Source organism: Poeciliopsis prolifica, unplaced genomic scaffold (assembly GCF_027474105.1).
Source record: "Poeciliopsis prolifica strain line A6 unplaced genomic scaffold, Auburn_PproV2 SCAFFOLD036, whole genome shotgun sequence".
NCBI lineage: Eukaryota > Metazoa > Chordata > Actinopteri > Cyprinodontiformes > Poeciliidae > Poeciliopsis > Poeciliopsis prolifica.
In genome coordinates, this window is record NW_026562411.1 from 5,018,095 (window position 1) to 5,037,102 (window position 19,008).

The 19,008-nt window shown below is 37.1% G+C and overlaps 1 protein-coding gene across 1 annotated transcript; it reads right to left on the minus strand.

Moving 5' to 3' along the window:
* Nucleotides 1-1,046: 1,046 nt before the first annotated feature.
* LOC129374423 (helix-loop-helix protein 13) lies at nt 1,047-3,323 on the minus strand. The gene is given in 2 exon segments (XM_055052827.1): nt 1,047-1,108; nt 2,807-3,323. Coding segments are annotated over 2 exon segments (579 nt in total).
* Between the last annotated feature and the right edge of the window lie 15,685 nt (nt 3,324-19,008).

Genomic DNA, 19,008 nt, shown 5'->3' on the forward strand with positions numbered 1-19,008 from the left:
GTAGGAAAAATAATTATTCATAACCCTTACTGAATCAGAGTGATAATCCTGCATGAGTTTCCTCCAGTGAGATTTGAACATAACTTCCACCATCCTCAGAGTGCCTTTTAAAAACAGTTTTCTTTGAAATAATACACTTACATTAAATATCAAGCAAAGAAAGAGTTGAAAATAAAAAAAAAACTATAAAAATGCATTTTTGTCACTTGACTTTTTTCTAATCAGCACAATTTGATGGTTTTGAAAGATGTTGAAACCATTGTTAGCATTTTAGCCCAACTCCTCCAACAGCTTAAAATCTTAGAACAGAAGCAGAAAACACATCTCCAAGACAAAACAGTCAAATTTCATGGTTAAAAATGTTCTTAAAATTGATTCACCTTCCTAAAATAATGGCCTCAGTCATTTTTAATTTTTTTTTTGCCAAAAGTGATTTTTTTCTTTTGGCCTAAATCACTTCTGGCAAAAAATGACTGAAGTCATTATTTTAAGAAGGTGATGATATGTTGCCTACATATTTTCATGGAAGGCAATTTTATAATCCACTTTATTTCTAAATACCAATGAAAAGTTTAAATAAAACACATTCAACAGCTATTTGAGTAATTCAGTTTCCAGCCACTGTTTCTGCTGTTTAGAAGCAGCACCTGACCGTCTACTTCGATCTTTTATCTACAAGACGAAGGCTGTTTTCAACACATCGACTGCAGCTTGATGAAAATGAGTCCAGGAAGTACTTCAGCTCAGTGTGCAGAAGTTTGAGTCCTTTGAGTTTGATGCCAGCTTTGCCTCTGCGACAAATGGCATCCGTTTGGGAAAGCTGCTCTGTGCCAGGACTCCTTATTACCCCAATTTCTGAAACAATGCCACTCAATTACCAGTTAAAAGTGAATTAGAATATTAAAAGCTACTTGGAGCAAAGTGGCAAGGAAAGCTGATAAAGGCGGAGGTGTGTGACCTGGTGAGAAGTCTGCAGATGTCTGTCAGCAGGCTGCACCAAGCCAGCAGGTCTGTCTGTCTTTGACACATAGCTGCAGCCGACAGACTCAGGAAACCATCGTGTTTCCCAGCTAATCCCACTTTATCCAAGAGAGACGGGCTGTCAGATCTGGGGGGCACAAAAGGACAAAAATGGGGCTAAGGCATGAGTGTTAATGCATTTTAATGACTGTTTAACAAGTCTTCAGTGTGGGCTTTGCAAAAAGAGGACCACTTGCGCATAAAAAGCTATGAAAGCTTTCTGAGTTCATTCCCAAAGAATTAGTTAATTAAGACAAAGAAGCTAGCAAGAATACAAGAAAACCGAGGCTCATTTAAGGCCGAATGCCTCTGGGAACCACACCTGGGAATGAAGTGCAAACAGAACGCAGAGAAAGCTGCTCAAGGCTGCATTAGCCTTCTGGGATTCACCATAATCAGTCCAAACCCTGTCAGACTAATCAAAAAGGACTCAGAAAATATTCACAGCGCTTCATTCTTCCATGGCTTGTTGTTACAGACTTACTCCAAAATGGATTGAATGAATTGCCTTTCTAAACACAATACCCTGGAGTGGGAAAGTGAAGAAAGTTTCTTTGACATTTTTGAAAATTAATATCAAGAAATTATTTTCACAACCTGAAGTCAAGTCAAAACTTTCTCTGAAATCTTGGGACACCTGTTTACAATTCTTCTCTACAATCAGCGTTGGACAACATTGGTAGACAGTCAGATTTAGATTTAACCTTTAAATTCACTGAAGCAGGTTTGTTTCATCAGCCCAGATGATATTATTTCTCTGAGGTTCTATTCTGAAGAATCTGAGTAGCACTCTACGCTAAAAGCCTAATGGTTTAAGACTGCATTGTCAGTGGTTGACCATTGAGTTGTTTCTTCTTTCACATGGGAACACTGGATTTCTTCCTCAGTGATGACTGGGTTCCAGATCATATCTCTGACCAAGTCAGTTCTTCAGAGATTACTCCGTTTGTTCAGGGAACCAGATCAAGGGAGAGTCTGATTCCAACATTGTGCTTCTTCCAAATAATGAAGACCAGAGTGTTCAATGCTGTCCTTCAGATTTGTGCAATCTGGTCTCAGAAGTCTGAAATGAAGTCAATAAAGATATGTTTCTTTCCATATCACGTCAAATCTTCTGAATTTAGAACAATTGGACTCCAATAAGGTTGGAGAAAGATCTAAAGGATGAGCTGCAAATGCATAATAGATCTGCACTCAATTTTGAGTCATGGCAAAGGAAGAAAGGGAAGAAAATCTAAATTTGTTAGATCTCTGACGCTATGTTGTTATTTTGATGGAAACATGTTACAATTGATTTTCGGATTAAGTTTGTAGCATAACAAAATGTGGAAATTAGGTGCTGTGAATAGTTTCCAGATATGTTGTTGCAAGATGAGAGTTGTAGATTATATTCTGATTTGATTTTCCCCATTTGGCTGGAAAGCACAGCTGTAGCTGTTTTTTTCTCCCACTGACAGATTTAACTGCATCAAGTATAAATGCACTCTCTTAAACATATTGACAGCTATTGTGTAATTACTCAACTTGAATCACCCTAGCAGTGCGTTTATTAAAACCTTTGTTCAAAACCTTGAGAGAAACAGCACAGCAATTAGTTCATGATTAAAATGATCTGCTTAATTTTCCTTCAACTTCAAAGACCTTTTCATATGTGAATACAAAAATCAAAATGTTTGATGAATATATTTAATCAGAGGTTTACTTCAGCAATATTAGATCATTATCATTACATGTTTAAGCTGCAGTTTCTGAAACTGAAATAATTGGCTTATCGAAGTGAGCTCACCACTTGTGTTCCAGATTGCATTGCTTTGATTCTTGTAGCCGCTCTTCATGCACTCATCAACATAGGATTTGGGGTCAGACCCCGACATGAGGATCTCTCTCAGCAGGGCGATGTAGGCTATGGCCAGCCTCAGAGTGTCTATCTTAGACAATCGTTTCTCATAGGGAAATGTTGGGACATGGCAGCGCAGCTCCTCAAAGGCAGAGTTGATGCTCAGCATCCTCTTCCTCTCCCGGATGTTGGCGGCGTGCCGTTGGACCTTGTATGGCTGGTGGACCACCAGGCTCTGTGTCCGGCGCTTGGCTGCCTCCAGAGGTTCGTCGGCAGAGCATCCGTCGCCTTCAGCACAAGCGCCAAGTCCCGGTGACTGTACATCCAAATCGGTGAACGTCAGCTGTGTGTCTGAAAACACAGACTGACAGCCAAAAGAAGACCAGGGGGAGAGCTGACCACCGGCAGCCTGGCAGTCCATCAGGAAGGAATCAAGCTGGGTCTGAAAGTGGAAGTTTTGGTCCATCTGTCCCCAACATGCAAATTCAGTGGAGCCATCCTGATCAAAGTCTAAAAGGAGTCCAATATCCTCCATGTTTTACCCCTTAATACTCAAATAAGATCTGATAATGTAAAGAGGTTGCGGCAAAGAGACAACAGAGAGTCTGAAATCTACCTGAGTGGATCATTGGTGTGTGTCAGCTTCCTGGGAACATCGATTAAATACTTCAGCGCCTTCTCGGTTCTCTGTGGGTCGCTGTGGCCAAATTCTATAGGCTGAAAAGAAGCTCTTCAGGACTCCTCACCCCTCGTCTTTGATTGTTCATTGCTTCAACAACAAAAAACAAAGAGATGAACGGATCTCTGAATAACTCAAAGCTCAGAAAACACATGTCTAATTCTGAGCGTGCTCTCATGTAGTCCCTGACACAAAAACATTCAGGATGTGCAGCAGTGGAAGATCTGAGTGTGGTGGCACACCAGGCCATGCACATCCAGTAGCTCCTGAATGGGATCGTTTCATCTATTGAAGCTCAGCTGACAGCAACCACTGACAGATACACATGAGAGACCTTTTTTGGTTTCACAGAGAAAAAGATTTTGAAGTAAATTTGGCATATTTAATCCTTTCACGGTACCCTTCTAATGGATTTTACATGCTGAGATTATAGCTTTCAAAAAGGCCTACAAAATGCAGAATATTCAAACAAAATTAACTCAACTCACCCAATGTATTTTGGGTAAAGGCCACATTAATACATCCTTAATTTGCAAATGATATGACTGACTAAGTGGCAAACGACCGAAGAGATGCACACTGTAATTATGCTGCAGCTTCATCACATAAACGAGGTCGTTCTTTGGGGTTGGTTGGAGGGCAGAGCAGGGATAGAGTCTAATTCAGCAAAGATAAATGTTTGCAAACACATGGTTTTGATTTCAGAAAGTCCTTCAGGATGCTAATTTGAAGGGATTCGGCTTGTTGCAGTAAACACAGACAGCATGAGGCACTTTGATGCAGAGGGAGGCTGCAGATGATCTGCTCCAAATGATCCACAATGAAACAGGTGAATCATGTCGGAAATTTATTTTGGGAAAAATTGGTAAAGAGGACTGATTGGTACTCATAAAAAACAACAAAAACAAGTGGATGATTTATTTTACCTTTTTGCAGGTTTTATGTTGTCATGGCAGGATCAGTTAGTTTTAATCAAGTTATAAGTTGACAATTACGCTTAAAAGAAGCCGCATCAGTTTTCACCGATTGCGATTTTAAGCGTTACCATACCTTGATTAGACGTCTCTGAACCTCTTCAGTAGAATCCAAAAGGAAAATTCAGTTATAAATGCTTAGTTACAGTGTTTCTCTGGTATTCACATGGGCACATTGTGAATACCAGACTGCCTGCCAACTGCCTGTAAATTGTTAAAATCCAATAATACTTGAAACAAACTGTAAAAATCTCTAAGACTTATTGTATTCCTGATGATGATGCAGATAGTGTAGCCTATTGAGGATATGAATTCCAACTTTACTTGGTCACAATTAAGTTTAATTATTATCTTTATTAAACCGAAAGAGTGTACCATAATTAAACCTAATCAGTGTCTTGGCTTTCTAATTAGTGAGACAGTTGTCTCCTGGAAGGCCATCCCAGCTCGTTGTGCCGCCTGCCAGGAGCAGATCTCGCCCAGCTGACGGCCAGAGTTTGGTCTGCTGCCCGCTCAAGAGACGCGCCTGTCAGATCCAGATCCGCCTTATTCTTTATACAGGCACTCAAGTGGTCTGGACAGTTTGAAAAGAGTGAAGGGACTCTTAAAGGTTGAAACAAAAGGAAGGGTGGATAAATGTCCTTAGAACCATCAGCAAAGAAACTTGTCCAGTGCTTATGGTAATTTGAATTTTTTTTTACATTGATTTATTGAAATACATCCTATACTGGATTTGTGAGATCCTTTCCAGAAGTTAAACTGAGCCTGGAAAAGTCCAGCATGCCCTGGACGCTGTGCAAAAACACATGCTCCCAATTAGGCCTGTGGTTTGAAGCTGTTCCCCACCTGGGAATTACAGTGTGGAAAACAAGGATGTTAATGAATCTGCAAATCAAACAGACATAGTCGGAATTGACCCGCACACCTGTTCTTTCATGTTCTTTGCAATATTATGATTTGTTAATCAGTGACAGACTGTGTCACTTCCTACAGATGAGTTGTGTTGCTGGACTCTGACAGGGACTGTAGGGTCAGAGCCAAAACGCTCTGCAGCAGGGCTTCTGCGTATCTTGTCTGTCTTCCCCTCTTATTCTTTTTATTTGCTAATTTGTTTCCCCTTAACCTTCTTGCCTATATATTGACTTTCTTATATTACTGAAAGTAACTTTAAACCGTTCAGTGCCACCTCATTACTGCAAAGTTTTTCAAATAAGACACATTAAAACAATGGCTACTGCCGTGATAATGAGCTAAATGTGAAGTCATATAGATGTTAGTCTGCAGCAAAAATAGCTCAAACTTACAATGTACAACTTCTGTTTGAGGACATGGATCTTTGAATGTCTTTAATAAAGACAAGACATACAGTGGCTTTACATGTGTCATACAGGTAATTGTATTGTATTGTACTTTTTACAGATCATTGAGTACAATAATCTCAAATCTGGTTTTCCAAATAGCACATGGGTAACTTGGTTTTAATGTTATTCCCAGATCCAAACTCTGAAGTTAGAGATAAATGGCACTAAGCATCAGTAGTGGTCACTGGCAGTTTTTGGTTTACTCTCAACTGCAGCCTGCTTCTACTGGGAGTTTGTGAAACATAAACCCCTTTACTTCCCTCTGGAGCTGGATTTATTGAAAGCAAATGGCAATGTGCTTTAACCACTTATCCTTGTTGGGATTGGGGTTGTTAACTCTGTGTAAAAGTTATTTTGCTTCATGTTTATTATGTAAGTAGGGCTGTCAACGTTAACACTTTAACAAGGTAACGGGCAATTAATCTAAAAAGTTAAACATGTTAATATTACATAATGCAGATCAATCGCATTACTTATTTTGACCTATAAGTCTCTCTCCTGTCTAGTTTACAGCAGCGTCTACTGCATTCGCAATCGAGAGTGAAACAATGAGCGAGCAGTCAAACAATTTTTTCTTTAAAAGAGTTATCCTAATCATCTTATGATGTACAAAAAATTGTATATATTGCAATAATTAATTACCCTTCCACCAAAGAGCCAGTTTACCTATAATAAAGATTTCTAAATTAACATTTGAAACAAAGTCGCTTATTTTAAACCTTATATGCGACCTTGGAAAACAGACTGACATGTTTGATTTGAGACAATAAAAGATTTTCTTATGCACATTTCAAGATTACTAAATTAAGAGCAGATTAATTTTGATTAATCACATTACTACAGAGTAATTCATCTGATTATTTTGTTTTAAATAACTAACTCATTGTAAATAATTCATATAAAAATTTCCACTGGGTGCCATGGTGGAAACACCAAGTAGTACGAGTGATACTTGTACCACAGTTTGAGAATCAAGACCATAAGCTAAACTTGTCCTCTCGTTCTTGTCCTTGTTTAATCTCTGGAGACGGATTGAGGTCTAGGAGCACAAATGCAGACAACAGACACAATTTGAACCATGCATAACACAAAGAAAGATTACGTTTGCATGACTGTGTGCAGTGATGTGCATCTTGTTTGTTTGGGTACAGGGCCGATAAACATCTGGGATTTGAAAACCTCTGGGATCTGTTCTGGATGCTATGAGGGAATGGCACAGCGGCCAAGTGTAATCTCCATCCCTGACCACAAACAGCTCTTTGATCTGGCCTGGGACCGAGCCATTAGAATGTCACGGCACATCGAAGTGATAGCTCAGAGCAGAAGTTAGCCCTGACCACAGATCACCATCCAGATTGCTCCAGGCATTTTTACCTTTAAAGGTAACCTGCAATCAGCTTTAATGCAATGAAGAGTATGTACCCCTGCATCAAAGGGCATAGCAGAAAGCAAACTGAAAATAATGCAGGAAATACCTCCACCAATTTCAAACAAATCTCTCTTGCATGAAAGGAGTTTTTGGATCTCAGGGCAACATTTGTAGGTTAAACCAACACGGCACAGTTTGTGTGAGGAAAACAACATCCAAACCACGTTTGGTGCACCTAAGTATAGAAAAAAATATATGGTTATCTTGTAAAACCAGTAAAAAGCCATCTAAATCCTGAAGTAAGGAAGTGGTTTGCTAGTTTTGTGCCACTTCTCTGTGTTTCAGCCTCAGATCGTGTCTGGAATAAGCATCATGGCTATAAAATGAGGCTTAAGCAAACACCCCTCTGGGAACACCACCCCTCTCCTTGGACTTTTAGGAGACTCGAGCTGAATCTCAGCGCTCAAATTGATAAAACAAAAAAAAAACTTTTAAAAGACTGGGTGTGTTTACCCTGCATGACAGCAGGTGTTACTTAGATAGCATGACTTCATCTCATATGCGTGTGAGGAAAATTTAATCGAGAGACTACATTTTACTGCACAACAATCCCAAACCGTACATTAATTGAGAAGGATCTAAGAAAAAGACCACAAAACTGAAAATGGGTGAAAACAAGGGAATGTGTAATCAGCAGTATTTAGTGGCAACGCCTACAGAGCATAACAACACGACTATTAACTATCTGGCAGCGCATCAGCATAGCTGTCACGGATATATTGAAGCTCCAAATGATTTCAGCACATTTCTTCTACTCCAGAACAGTGAAACTCATTTCAATCCTGAAAAACAGATTTAAACATTCAGAGCCAAAAAGATGGACACAGTCACGTTATTTTAATGGCAGGTGAAGCAGATTAGATAAATCATTTCTTATGAAACAAACTGATAAGACTAACTCCTCTTATGCATAAGAAAACCTTTGCAAAATTGTGACTAATAACAACAACAACAAAACTCTTTGATGAATATCAATCTCTTTTTGTGAAATGTACTTATTTAGTCTTCAAAAAATTGAAGGCTAAAAAATGAAGAATACATCTAACTTGCAGGAATCATAATTTTGTGGGAATCTCTGGGAGAGCAGTTCAAATCCAACCTTTTAAACCGAAACTGTAGTGTAATCTAAAATGTGGGATACCCCAGGGCTCTATCCTGGACCCACTTCTTTTGGACATATCTCAACTTCCTTACACTAAACTCTGAGAAGACTGAGAGTTTTTTCTCACACCAGAGAAGATGGTTTACATGTCATTTAAAGTCCTGTCAACCCTAATTTTAGGAAACCAGTTGTTGCTTTTGTCCAGTCAATTTCTCTGGTATCAATTGTTTTCAACAATTTCAGAAATATCTCCAAAGTAAAAAGTTTGGTGTCAAAGCATTAGTTGGTTATTCACATATGAATGATCATATGAATTAGATAATAATCTAACCCACTTTTAACATAAAACAACAGAAAATTCAGTTAAGTCTTTGAGTTAACAGAAGAGTTTGTATCAGTCCCATTTCAATGAATTTGGACTACTCACCTGTCTTAGAACTTAATTCAAAACTTTAATTTTCAGGGTCCTGCAAATTTAAGCTATTCCTTAAATTACTTGATTGTTAAAGCCACAAACTCTCTGACCCTCAAATGAAATTTGGTGTAATCCCAAAACCAGATATAAAACTCAAGAGGATCAGCCTTTCAATGCTGTTTCACACTGGCTGTGAAATGACCTTCCTTTAGTTTGCAGATGAAAACATTCCTAACCTCTGTGTTTTTATTTAACATCTTTTTGAAGACTTTTTACGTTTTTTTTTATTTTATTTTACTTTTGCTCACAATTTTATTTAATTTCAGATTTTTTACATCAATATAAACAGTGCATGATGTCTAACTCTAAACTGCTAGAGTTAACAGCTATGTCACTCTTGTTCCATGTTTGCTCTTGCTTGTAAAAATACTGAACTCAATATTTGAACAGAAGATGCCTAATAGAGCAAAACCTTTAGTAGACCACTTAACACCATCTGGTGGTGACTTAAAGAGATAACAAATCATCTTATTAGAAATATTACCCTTTAAGTCCCATTGAACATAGTTTTTATCAGTGGAAAAGTGTTGTATTAGTTGTCGTACTGTTCTAGAGGAAAACAGATATAACAATAACACTTGAAGGTAGAGCTTCTCTTACTTTTAAAGTTTTTGTTTGATTTTTCATTTCAAGCGTTTTTATGGCAGCACAGCAAGCTACAACAGGAATTCGGAAAAGTAGTGCATAAAACTCAATAAGAAGTGATATACTGAATCTGGGATTTTAAAAAACTGATAGATTTAAAATGTTATGCAGAAACTGGCATTTGGACTATTAATAATACAGTGACAATGTTAGCCAGACATCATGAGTCTTTTTCAAATTAGTCACTGCACAAAGTGAGTCAGAGATGTGTAAAATAGGACTTGTGCTGGGTGCCTTTTTTATTCAGGATGTCTTTCTTCTTACAGAAACATAAAACAACAGTATTAAATTATAATTTTTGAGAACAATTTCATCAGAGTTTATCAATATATATTAATTTCTATCACTACAAAGCACATGAGAGGAACAAAATGTCAGAAAAAGGATTTTATGGAACGATTTGCACATGTTGGATTTGTGTTCAGTTTCCCTCTTAGGCTGACCAGTGAATATCACATAAATTGAATTAGCATAAGTGGAAAAATATCATCAAGTATGAACTGATAATAAATACCTCATTACCTCAATTGGAAATGACAGCAACAATAAGTCTAATTTTTCCATCCTGCTGTGTAACTCCACAGTCTGCGTGCTCACTGAGCGCGAGTCACTTTGGAAAGAAATTGTGCATGGATGACTCATCCTGGGCAGTAACTCATTCTCAGTAATGGAAATGGTCTTTTGAACAACAAATCCCAAATTTCTTACATTTATAAATTAAAAAGTCAGATCACTAAAACCAGTACAAGTGTTGTTTCGTCAGAGCTCATATGATGTGGGTGGAGAGGATGTTTTATTGCTTGTTTCACAGACAGGATGGGACCCCGGTGACTAGTAAATTTAATATACATATGAGCAGCCATGCTGTCTTATACCAGCAGATGCTGTGCATGATTTGCCAGGTACTGTAATCAGCAGCTCCTCTCTAACAGATAACTTCAACCTTTACTTGATGATTTTGTTCTCTAAATCTGTACAGCAGGAACACTCCTGCTCAGAGCAAATGCTAATATTCTCCCCCTGCCAGTCCACGTCCTTGGAGCTGAGCACTATCAAGTCCATGGAGACGCTCACACACACACACACGGGCCTGACGGTCAGGAGATGGTCTTAACAGGCACAAGGCTGTCTTAGGTCACTGCACAGATATGCCTGCGGATGGGCTCTTAGCACAAACACCAGCTGTCTTTAGCTTTGCTTGCAGCAACCTTGCTGTTTACGTCAGCTGATGTGTTGAATGTATTCCCAGTATGACTAATAGGAAGTTGAAAAAAATATATATAAAATGTTTGATTAACATTCCAAATTGAAGCGCTGAAAAAAATTGGCAATGACTGAATAGATTTACAGTACTATAAAAAAAAAACTAAGCCACTCCCAATTTCTTTTTCTTCCTTTCCCAAGCAGTCAGATATTCCTGTGTCTCTCAGGCTTTATTAAAAATGGTTTTCTTTGAATTTGTCTTTTTTTTCCACTCATTCTTTGTCCTGTTCTTGCCTTTGCACCTGGAAATAACTGAAAATTGTCCTTTAATTCAACAATAATGAAAAAGTGGACAGAGGGGTATTAGCTGTCTTTAACAACTAGACATTAAAACCAGTAAAGACATGTAACAACACCACACCAGAGAACTAAGGAAATATGGTACATGGCCATGTTGTCTGTTCATTCAGATAATTTAGCCCTCTTCTTTTTAGTGATTAAACGCTCAGGTTCTGGAGTGAAAACAAGTGAAAAGCAGGTAAAGTCAAAATAAAAACGTTAAAAGACCAACAGAAAGCCAAAAAATATTGATCACTGATCACCTTATCACAAAAAAAGCTTTTACTCTTTGAAAGCCATGCCACATGGTAGTGTATCATCTTTGGTTCATAATAAATAGGAAACATCTTGTTACATGTTCATGATCATCTGGTAGCTCCTATATCTTGTTGACAAAATTACTTGCAATTCAGTTTTGTCTTATTTCAATTGTACTAAGATATTTACACTAAAAACTAGACAAAAAAAAGATTTGTTTATTTATGCAGTGTGTCTTTGTGTTACATTAGGCAGATTTTACGAGTTTACATTTTCTCCTGATTTACATGGCACTTGTTAAGTTTACTGACAGACACATGTGTATTGTCAGTTTGCTGTCAACTCAGTTGGAGTCACTCAGTGTTGTTTATTTAGATTTATATAAAAGGACACTGAAACCAGTTGCAAAAGGAATCTTTTCATTGGATGATAGCATTTCCCTACTATCATTACCTTCTTGTGAGTGAAAAAGTTGAGTTAGAAGCTTTCTCCAGTTTGATCTGCAGCAAAAGCCATGATTCCACATGGGACAATGGATGAGCACCAGGGGCTAAAAGAGAGGAAGACGATGTATTTAAAGATGTATTTATTTATAAATGCTTTTCTATTAAAAAATCCAAATAGAAAACAAACAGAATTTAAAAAAATTGTTCCTAGAAGGACATCAAACAGAAAATGAAAACATATTAACAAGATTAACTAGTCATGACCCATAAAATCCCAGGAGTTTATATGTAATGCGATTAAAAATCTCTCTGGGGAAGCAAATGTCAACTAAAACAAATATGGTTAATAAAAAAAAGAAAAAGTCCATGAAAGCAAGACTAAAGCATGCAAAGAAAAAAAAAGACTTTAAGGTTGAGTGAGAGTGAGAGGGTGGATGATGAGAATATTTCAGTTTAGTTATGATCCAATAGAAGTAAGATTGACACTGGGGTTAATAAAGAGATTTCAGTTCTGTTTTGGTGCTGAATGAAAAGTTTAGCGAACAGCAAGAAAAACTAAACATCTGGCAAAAAATTCCTGTCATATAGTAAAAAAATCAAAAGGCTTATTACTGAAATCTTCAGTATGAGGTCAGGGAGGGATTGGCCTCTGATTATATAGTTATTTTCAGCAATCAAAAATAATACAGAGTTTCTTTATGTCACTTAAGTAAGTGAAACACATGCAGCTTGATTACACACAGACTAAAGTTCTCGTCCTGGTAATTAGATGATTTTACGCTTATAGCAAATGAAAACACATTTAATGTTAGAGCATGACATCACTTCGTCAAAAAACCAAACCAAAACAAAAACATAAATACAGTCTTATTGAAACAACATTTTACGTTATGCTACAACTGCATTAGAGAGGTCTGAGAAAACAATGGACTTGAAAGTTTGAACATGCACATATTACAGATTCCTCTATGGCTCCTTAAATCCCAGTACCAAAGGTATTAATACTTTTTTTCTAGGAGCTCAAATATCTTAAGCAGACTAAATAATTGACTTTTTAATCAGTAAATCCTTAATGATGTGTGGTGCCAATGATTTGACCAGCCTGACTTTTTCTTTTTCTTTTTTTTTTTTACAAAGAAGTAGCATACAGAGCTGAAGTTTGCAGCATTTTCAGATTGTTCATTGTTTTCCATTTGTCCAAACCGCAGATTTTTCTGTCACACCATCCAGCTAGCTTTCAGACTTGCAAAACCCCCTTTTTCAATTCATTTCTTAATCAGTAAAATCACTTCCACAACACAATGCAAATGATTGAATAATATTTAAGATGAATGTGGGGAGATATGAGGATTTTTAAATGCTGGTCAGTTGAACGCAGTCCAAGTTTCTGTTTAATCCTTAGTGGTCCAAACATTTCACTTCTCTTTGTTGTTTTGTTCTGATTCCTTTGACCTTTTGATCAGTCTGCACTCATGTTGATTCAGACCTCGAGCCGTTGAGGCACGCAAGCATTTCTAATCAGCAGGCGCTGAATTAATTCAAGCTTAGAAGAGAGCAAAGTCACACCAAAAGCTTCAGCATCTGCGAACAATTAAATGTCTGGTTTTCATGAGAGCATGATTTGCCAGTTGACAGTTTGAGTTAAGGAAAAGGAAAGGGAGGAGGGGGATCATTCACCCATTTGTGCCCCACTGCCTGCTGAAATTATACCACCAGCACACATTATAAATGAGGCCTGACCAACTTTGAATCACAATGTCGAAGAAAACAACATCTGAACCGAAAAGCAACAACCCTGCAAGTATTCAGATCCATTTACCAACGTGAGAAGCACAGTCCCTCCTGGTATGCAATGTTGCCACTCGTACGGCGCCGACTCACAGATCTTTTGTTTATTCCAAACCAGGACCATAGAGCGGGGAGCTTTGGCATTGTGTAAGACCTGGACATTGTCTGATTTTATAATTACTAGTTTTTAGGTTTTGTATGTAGCTATGAAAGTAACTGTGCTCCAGCTTTTTTCTTATATACTTTTCACAGAGAAAATACAGAGGAACATGATTATTCTTCAATTATTACTTCTGTAGTTGATAATATTGTACAGTTCTTTAATTGCTCTAAATAGTGGTACTTTTGATCAGGGGAATTCAATGTAGTAGACCTACAAGAGACATAGGTTTATTAGGTTTCACAGGTTTACTATGTTTCTTGTAGACATATGTTTATAAGCATGAAGGCATGAAAGAAACTCAATGAGAAATGTATAAATTGTCTGCATCTAATCATAAAATGAAAGATTTTTGACATTTTGGATTAGTCAGTCTTGGACAAGTTCAACACATGATACACTCAGGCATGACAAGCACACCCACACAATTAACCAAAGGGCAATTTGGAGTTCCCAATTAACCAAACATGTGAGAGTAACTGTTAGAGAAAGCCAAAACAAAGCCAAGCGTGCACAGAAGTACATGCAGACATTAAAGGATTTACAATAAGGACCTTTTTTCTATAAGGTAACAATGCAAACACTATAATGTCATGTCTCGATATGATATTATAATATTATATGCCATCTTGTTCCTCCTTTGGCAAAGCTATTCTGTAAGTGGGGTATCTAATGAATGACCTGGTTCACATAGATACTGTTGACTTTGTTTTTACTTTTAAGGTGATCCTGAAGGGCATTCCTTAATCTCTGTAGGTACTTGGTTGAGGATGACCTCATTATTTAATCTTTATCATTGAGGTTTAGATTTTGGATTATGAGAAAGTTGACTTTCAAGATATTTGAACTCTTTCTGCTGTGATCAGCTTGCCTTTCTTGGACGCCAATGGGCCAACACAGCAGATTCTGTAATACCAAGTAAACAGAACACAGAAAACCAAGTTACTCTCTAAACGAGGAATAAAGTTTTGGTTCTGTTTAAAAACACTTAAAAAACCCAAAATATTCATTGGACCATTAAATCTGTTATTAGGACTGGAAAGAATCTGGTACCACAAAAAAAAATCTGGTACCACAAAAGTCAAGAAATGGCAGACCACCCAAACTTACAGACCAAGCAGGACGTGAATTGATCAGACAAAGAACAGAGAGGCCAAAAATAACACTTAGAGAGCTGCAAAGTTTCACAGAAGAGATTGGAAGTTCTGTACATACAAAAAGAATCAGTCAAATAAATATGTTGCCTTCCATCAAGAAATGTTGGAAATCATTAAGAAAACAGATTTGAAATTATATATATATATATATATATATATATATATATATATATTTATATCTATATATCTATATCTATATATATATATATATATATATATATATATATATATATATATATATATATATATATATATATATATATTTTTTTTTTTTTTTTTTTTTTTAATTCTCAGGAACTTCTTGTGGGGACTCTCCTCAGGTGTCTTGCTGATCTCTGTGGGGTTAATTTCCTCGCTCAGTACTGAAACGGTGATCTGGACACCAGAGGCTGATATGGGCCCTCGGACATTTGGGGAAGGATCGGTTTTAGGTTTAACCTGAACCTGTTCTTCCTGTACCTGAAATAATGTCCCAATGGAGCTAGAACCTTTTCATCCATTTTAAGGAATTATTGACTTAAACCAAGGTCTTATGTCTTGCTGATAAGTCACTTGTAAGTTAGTTTTGTCTTAGTTCAAGTGTCTTAAGATTGTATTAGAAACTAAACCAAAATTATTGGTCAAATTTTGTGTTTTTCCAGTGAAGAAGCACAGGCATTATCTTATCCTTTAATATTTTTTTTAATAGTAGTTGAAAATGACTGAGTCAGTTTTGTTTTCACGGAACAACACCTGTCACTTTCATTTTGCCTTCTCGTCATCCTGCAAGATGATTTTCAGACATTGTCGCCAATTCAATCTTTTCAACAAATAATCAGGGTAAAAAAGAATTACAGCCTTTCTATGAAGGTTTGAATTTAAAACATGCTTTTGGTGTATAGAATTGCTTAGAAGAATCATTATTTTATGAGGTCTGCAAGTTGTAGAAAGCTGTGCAAAATATTGCCTTTTTTACTTTTTTTTTTTTTAGCTCCAACTACGCCACCGAGGAACAATGCACTCTACTCCAACATTTGAGTCAGACTGAATTGCTCATCTAGTTGATGTTACCGTTTTATAACTCATGCAACTGCTGCCAAGGACAAAAATCCCCTTGTCCTTGCTCAATCTTGGGCCATTTCATGGAGACAACAAAGAATTGGAAAAAGGTGTGTTTCAGGACAAAGAGAGAATGAATACTACTGCAGAAAGAAAGTTTACAGAATGGAAACACATTGCTAAACGTAAACAAAACCCTTTGATTAGAGCAGTAAAAGGAAACTAGATTCACAGGAGCTGTAGGAAGGAGTATTGATGACTCATTCTGTTAAAGCTGGAAATGAATAGTGGTTTGTTTGGTCTATATTGATCTGTACATGGAGCCTGTTGTGTAAATCAGGACAAGTGAGTTTGTCAAGAAAAATGTTTAACTTCCTGTCCTGGTCTGTTAGCTTGCTTTCCATAAGAGTCACTTGTAGATTCAATACCTTTCGATCAATGACACAGAAACATGTTTTCATTGCATGAGAAATTTATTTTTAAAAGGATTTTAAAAAGAAAATTTCAACCTTAGTCATCACGCACAAATTCTGTAGGAGGAAGAACCTACAGGAGCTACTCAAAAGCGGTTTGAGTGATCAATAATATTTGTATTCATGTTTATATTCTGAAGTTAATTTTTCTCTACTTTTTTTTTTTCATCCAATAAAACCCCTAGAGTTGAGGTCTGCAAGTGGCTCTTTAGGTCTTCAGTAATGATGGCTCTTGAACAAGTTTTCACTTTGTTTGACTGGCATTGAATCTCCACAACAGAATGACACTAAAAGGGCCAGTGATATATATTTTTTTAATATCCATTTATCTTTTTATAGTTTGGAAAATGGTGCTTTTTTGTTTTTTTCATTACTGCTTCTCAAATACCTTCTCAAGATCCATCTTCTTTTTGCAAAAGTTTTATCCATAGATCCTTTTTCTACATCCAGTTTTCCATGCCTGGTCATGAATGGACTAGTGCCTGTCTCCAGCAGTTATTAGGTGAGAAATAAATCAAAGAAAACACGATTCTTCAAAAATTGCCACAAATTTCCTGAAGCAGATCTCTTTCTAAAGAGATCTGCTTTTAGATGATGAGACATTTGCAGCTCTAAACAAATTTCATTAAGATATTCTAGGGGTAAAAAGACTCTCTTTGATTGTAAATCTTCCAAACCCCTCCTTGAGGTTATAAGAATTAAAATTTTTATTGTGAATTATTTAAAACAAAGACATGGGCTGCCTATTACACTCTCTATAGTATTTGATATTAGACTAAAGAAAAGTAAAAGTGACTGCCCATAGTCATCATTTCCTTATTGTTGTTTAACAAGCTACAAGTTTCCATGAAGCTATTAAAATCTAGCAAAATCTTCCACAAAGAGAATTATTGGCTCATTAATATCATGATTAATGTCAACATAGTTTTGGACAAACAATAACAGTGACTAACATAACTCCCAGCCTGACCCTTGCCTCCTGTTACCCCACTCCCTCTGCTGTCTTTGTCAGTCCCTCTTGCGGAAATAAGCGTAATATTTTGGACTACCAAGACGTTTCTTTGATCTTTGGCTTCTGCGGATTTCCTGCTGAATCACTTGAATCACTGGAGCCATCTAGCCAATTTGATGAGTCACTGCGCTCTTGAGGCAAAAGTCATGACATGTCACACAGTAAATTATAGTGGATAACATCAAACAGTTGATTTTGCACCAAAAACTGGTCAAAAACAAACCTTTAAAATGTTCAGTGTGGCTCATAAGCAAGACCACAAAAACAAGAAATGTATTATTCATTACTTCAGTTCATTTTAAGAGAATATATTGTTGGTGAGCCCATTTAAATCATAAAATGTACTGCTGAGAGAAAAAAGTTTAACCGATGGAAAATGAAACAGAATTAAACAACTGAATAACACATTAGGGAACAAGAAAGTCTGCTTCTAAAGGATGAAGGTAATCGAGTTTAAAACAGGCTTTCTCTGAAGCCCTTACATTTAAACTATCCAGAGGAACCATCACCTGACAACCTGGAGGCCAGCATGCTGCCAAACTGATAAAGTCACAGTTTTTTGGGGCAATGGAAAATAATTTCCTCCTGAAGATGGGTCCCAGAGGGTCCAACTTGGACCCAGAGTCGAGGAACATGAACCATGCAGGAGGAATTCCAAGGCGGGGTGAACGAGAACGTCGGAGAGAAATGTCAAAGACAGACGGCTGCTCAGCCCTGAGCCTGTTTACTTAAAGCCTGATTAAAGCGAACTGTGAAAGAATTCAACATCCAGAGTGCTGAATGAATCAAACTGCTTTAAAATATTTGACATGCTGTCGAAATCTTCTTGTAAGAGTTTTGCTGATCTAGTGCACATTTGACAATATTAAATAACATGAGACAAAACTGAGGAGCAGTGCATGCTTCCTGCTGATATTTGCTTAGGCTTTGATTTTCTGTTTTAGTTGTTGATGGCTGTGAAATTAACGGTAGAAACTGGGTGTGATGCTCCGTGCTACAGTGTGCTCTGTTGTACAAAATCCAAATATCACTTCAGATTTTGGAAGATTTTAACACAAACACCTTTGACTGAAATGTCATTGATGCAGAGAAGAAAAACAAAACTTAAAAACAGTTGAGTGTTTTTAAGCCTATCAAGTACTTAATTTTTTACTTCATAATTTTACTTCATTTTTATAAAACATCTGACATGTTGGGGTTAATAATGGCATGAGAACATTTTGCACATACCTGTTTTTTTTTAAATATGCTTTCATTTGATTCAGGTGCGCTGGAGACAGAAGGAAGCATCTGAAAGTTGAAGGGTAGAAGGTGAACCTGGGTGCTGCTTTTCCAAAGCCGATGCATTTATCAGGTTAGTAAGACTTGGAGCGAAATAAGAGAATTGTGTCTTAAATAAAAGGCTTGACACATAGTCTTGCAGCCCCCCAAATGTTATTCAAACAACAGATTTCTTTCACTGAGACTCTATATGAGTGAAACCTGATACGGTTGTGGCATTGCACAGTAACAGATCTGAACTTCAGTAAAAATGGTTAGTCTGGAAAGCTGTTGGTTCCATACGCTTGTGCATACTGTCAGGTTTGTCGCTTCTGTGTTAGTGGATTGAAGT